This window comes from Chanos chanos, chromosome 13 (assembly GCF_902362185.1).
Source record: "Chanos chanos chromosome 13, fChaCha1.1, whole genome shotgun sequence".
NCBI classification, from domain to species: Eukaryota; Metazoa; Chordata; class Actinopteri; order Gonorynchiformes; family Chanidae; genus Chanos; species Chanos chanos.
The window spans coordinates 5,512,501-5,515,210 of NC_044507.1; the positions used below are offsets into that span (position 1 = coordinate 5,512,501).

Sequence of the window (2,710 nt, forward strand, 5' to 3'; positions counted from 1 at the left end):
CACACACACACATATACGAACGTACACATGCTTTCACTTTCCCTTTTGATATTGTGTAAATTGTGCAGAGCTGTAATTTATCTGTGTATCTGTTTTACACTCTCTCACTCTCCTTTTGATCTGACGTTATGCTATATTACTTAGCCAAAGAAGTTCTCATAAGTAAATATGTTTTGGATTTAGTGAGTTAACATGTCGTTCTCTGTAGCTGTTTTTCTCATACTTCAGCCTGTTTTTCAGTCATCATTTCACCGAAGCAGAGCAGGGGAACCTAGTTTCTGTAACCTCAAGGCCAGGTCGTTGGTTATTGTATGGTTGACTCTCTGGTTGTCCCAGTGTTGCCTAGTTGCTGTTTTCTGTGTGTATGTTTGTGCTGCTGGTAGGTACCCTGTGGTGCTGTCCATTGAGGAGCACTGTTGTGTAGACCAGCAGAGGCAGATGGCGAGAATCTTTAAAGACGTCTTCCAGGACAAGCTGCTGACGGAGCCCGTGGAGCTGATCGCTGAACAGCTCCCGTCTCCCACTCAGCTCAAGGGCAAGATCATCCTCAAGGTAGAGACTTCATTTCAGTTCACTTACACTTACTTTTACATTCACGTTTATTCATTTAGCAGACACTTAAATCTAAAGTGACTTCCACGACAGGAAGAAAACAAAACCAAGCGTGCGGACTAGTTCCGGTCCACGTACTTGGTGGCACTGGAGCAATGTGTGCTCAGCTGCTTTTATCTCAGTTGTTATGTATCAGACACTCACATCCATAGCAAATTATACATGTCAGTAATGTATGTGTGGTTGTTCGCGTTAGAAACGAGTAAACCATAGGATTTACAAATAACTAAGTACATTTTCCAAAGAGATTATAATTGAACACCTGCCTTGGACCTTAACTCACTAGCCACTTTATGAAGTATAAGCGCCTTGTAGATACGATGTGTAGGTGTACAAGTACAGACCATCTGTTGCCGTTTGCAATTTGTCGGCCACCGTCTACCCCGCTCAGTTTCTGACCACAGGACCGCCTCTGACTAGATATTATTTTAGTGACAGACCATTCTGAACACAGCAGTGAAACTGACTTGGTGGTGGATGTCACGCTCATGTGAGTGTATTAGGCAAAGCACCGTTACTGGGGTTTTTACACTCCCCAGTGTTGTCACTGAGTCGAGAATGGTCTGTCACCCGAAGATATCGGACCAGCAACAATCCTGAGGTCAGAAACTGACCGCTGGTGAAGTGTTAGAGGATGGTTAACACAAACTGCGTATGGTTGTAGATGGGCCATAGTCACTAACTGTACAGCAGCAAGGTCCATTTACAGTATAGGTGTTTCTGATAAAGCGTCCAGCGAGGGCTTATGACACAGTATGCGGGTCATAGTGTTGGAAAACCCACTGTGAGGTTATCTAAGGTTAACTGACAGTTAATTTCGTATTTGTTTTTTTTTACTGTAATAGTCATTAAGATTTCATTAATTTATTTCTTTTGGGAATATGAGTGACTACAGTCACTGGTTGTCATGTGGTGTCATTATGTGTCATTTCATGTCACCATAAGTTATGAGGTGTCATTAGGCGTCATTTGGGGTCATTGGGTGTTAACCAAACAGTTGTCGAGTAATCATCAGCCTTGAATAGCTCAGTCAAGTGCATTATTTATGACTGGAATAAAAAGGTGTGTCGCCTTATTTGGCTGCAGGACAGAGATTATGAAACATGAATAAATATGTGTATTTTTGTGATTTCTTTGTCGATGAAGATCAAGACTGCTGCTTGGTGATGATTTGTAAAGTCTGAGAAATGTGAACTGTCTCTCTTTGTCTCTGGTCTGGTCCTTCAGCACAAGAAGCTGAATATGGATTTGAATATGGAGAACAGGAGAGATGTGCGTAAGGGGGAGAAACAGGGAGAACTTTACATCTGGGATCCGATTGACGAGGTGCTTAGAGACCTTCTGTACACCCAAACTCTGTGTGTCTGTGTGTCTGTGTGTCTGTGTGTGTGTGTGTGTGTGTGTGTGTGTGTCAAGGCATTTTGTGGAATTGTGTGTATGTGCAAGAGAAGACTCACACAGCCAATAAGTAACTGTAATATCATCCTGTTTGTGTGTGTGTGTATGTGTCAAGGCATTTTGTGGAATTGTGTGTATGTGCAAGAGAAGACTCACACAGCCAATAAGTAACTGTAATATCATCCTGTTTGTGTGTGTGTGTGTGTGTGTGTGTGTGTGTGTGTGTGTGTGTGTGTGAGTACGGTGGTACAGGCATTACTGTGTGATCTGTGACGACAAGCTTTACTATGCAGAGGAGAGTGAGTTAGAGGAGGATCAGCTCAAGGTTAGTCTCTGATCGTTCACCTGCTCTCTGATATCACCCGTCATAAATGCCATGAGAAGTTTCTGTCGAGCAAAGTCCTGCTGTTATATGAATTATACCCATCTTTCACTTTTGTCCACGAACAGTTCCTCTTCTCAGAGGAGAAAACTTTTTTTTTAATATCTCAAAAGCATCGCATTATAAGGCATGCTTTGCTATGAACAAGCAATGACCAAGACATCAGAATGATCAGAAATCCTGATAAAATAAAAATAATGTTACGAAAACTCACCCACATCTCTTCTCTTCTCTTCTCTTCTCTTCTCTTCTCTTCTCTTCTCTTCTCTTCTCTTCTCTTCTCTTCTCTCTTCTCTTCTCTTCTCTTCTCTGCACAGG

The 2,710-nt window shown here is 42.2% G+C and overlaps 1 protein-coding gene and 1 pseudogene across 1 annotated transcript in view; one reads left to right on the top strand and one right to left on the bottom strand.

The window, feature by feature from the left end:
* The window catches only part of LOC115826672 (1-phosphatidylinositol 4,5-bisphosphate phosphodiesterase gamma-2-like), a 7,991-nt gene extending 5,678 nt beyond the window's left edge, over positions 1-2,313 (top strand). Inside the window, exons 13-15 of the mRNA XM_030790557.1 lie at positions 384-552; positions 1,840-1,955; positions 2,304-2,313. Of these exons, the coding sequence (XP_030646417.1) occupies positions 384-552; positions 1,840-1,955; positions 2,304-2,313 (295 nt within the window). The remainder of the gene's footprint in view (positions 1-383; positions 553-1,839; positions 1,956-2,303) is intronic.
* A 185-nt stretch (positions 2,314-2,498) lies between these two features.
* The window catches only part of LOC115826673 (kelch-like protein 36), a 4,259-nt pseudogene continuing 4,047 nt past the window's right edge, over positions 2,499-2,710 (bottom strand).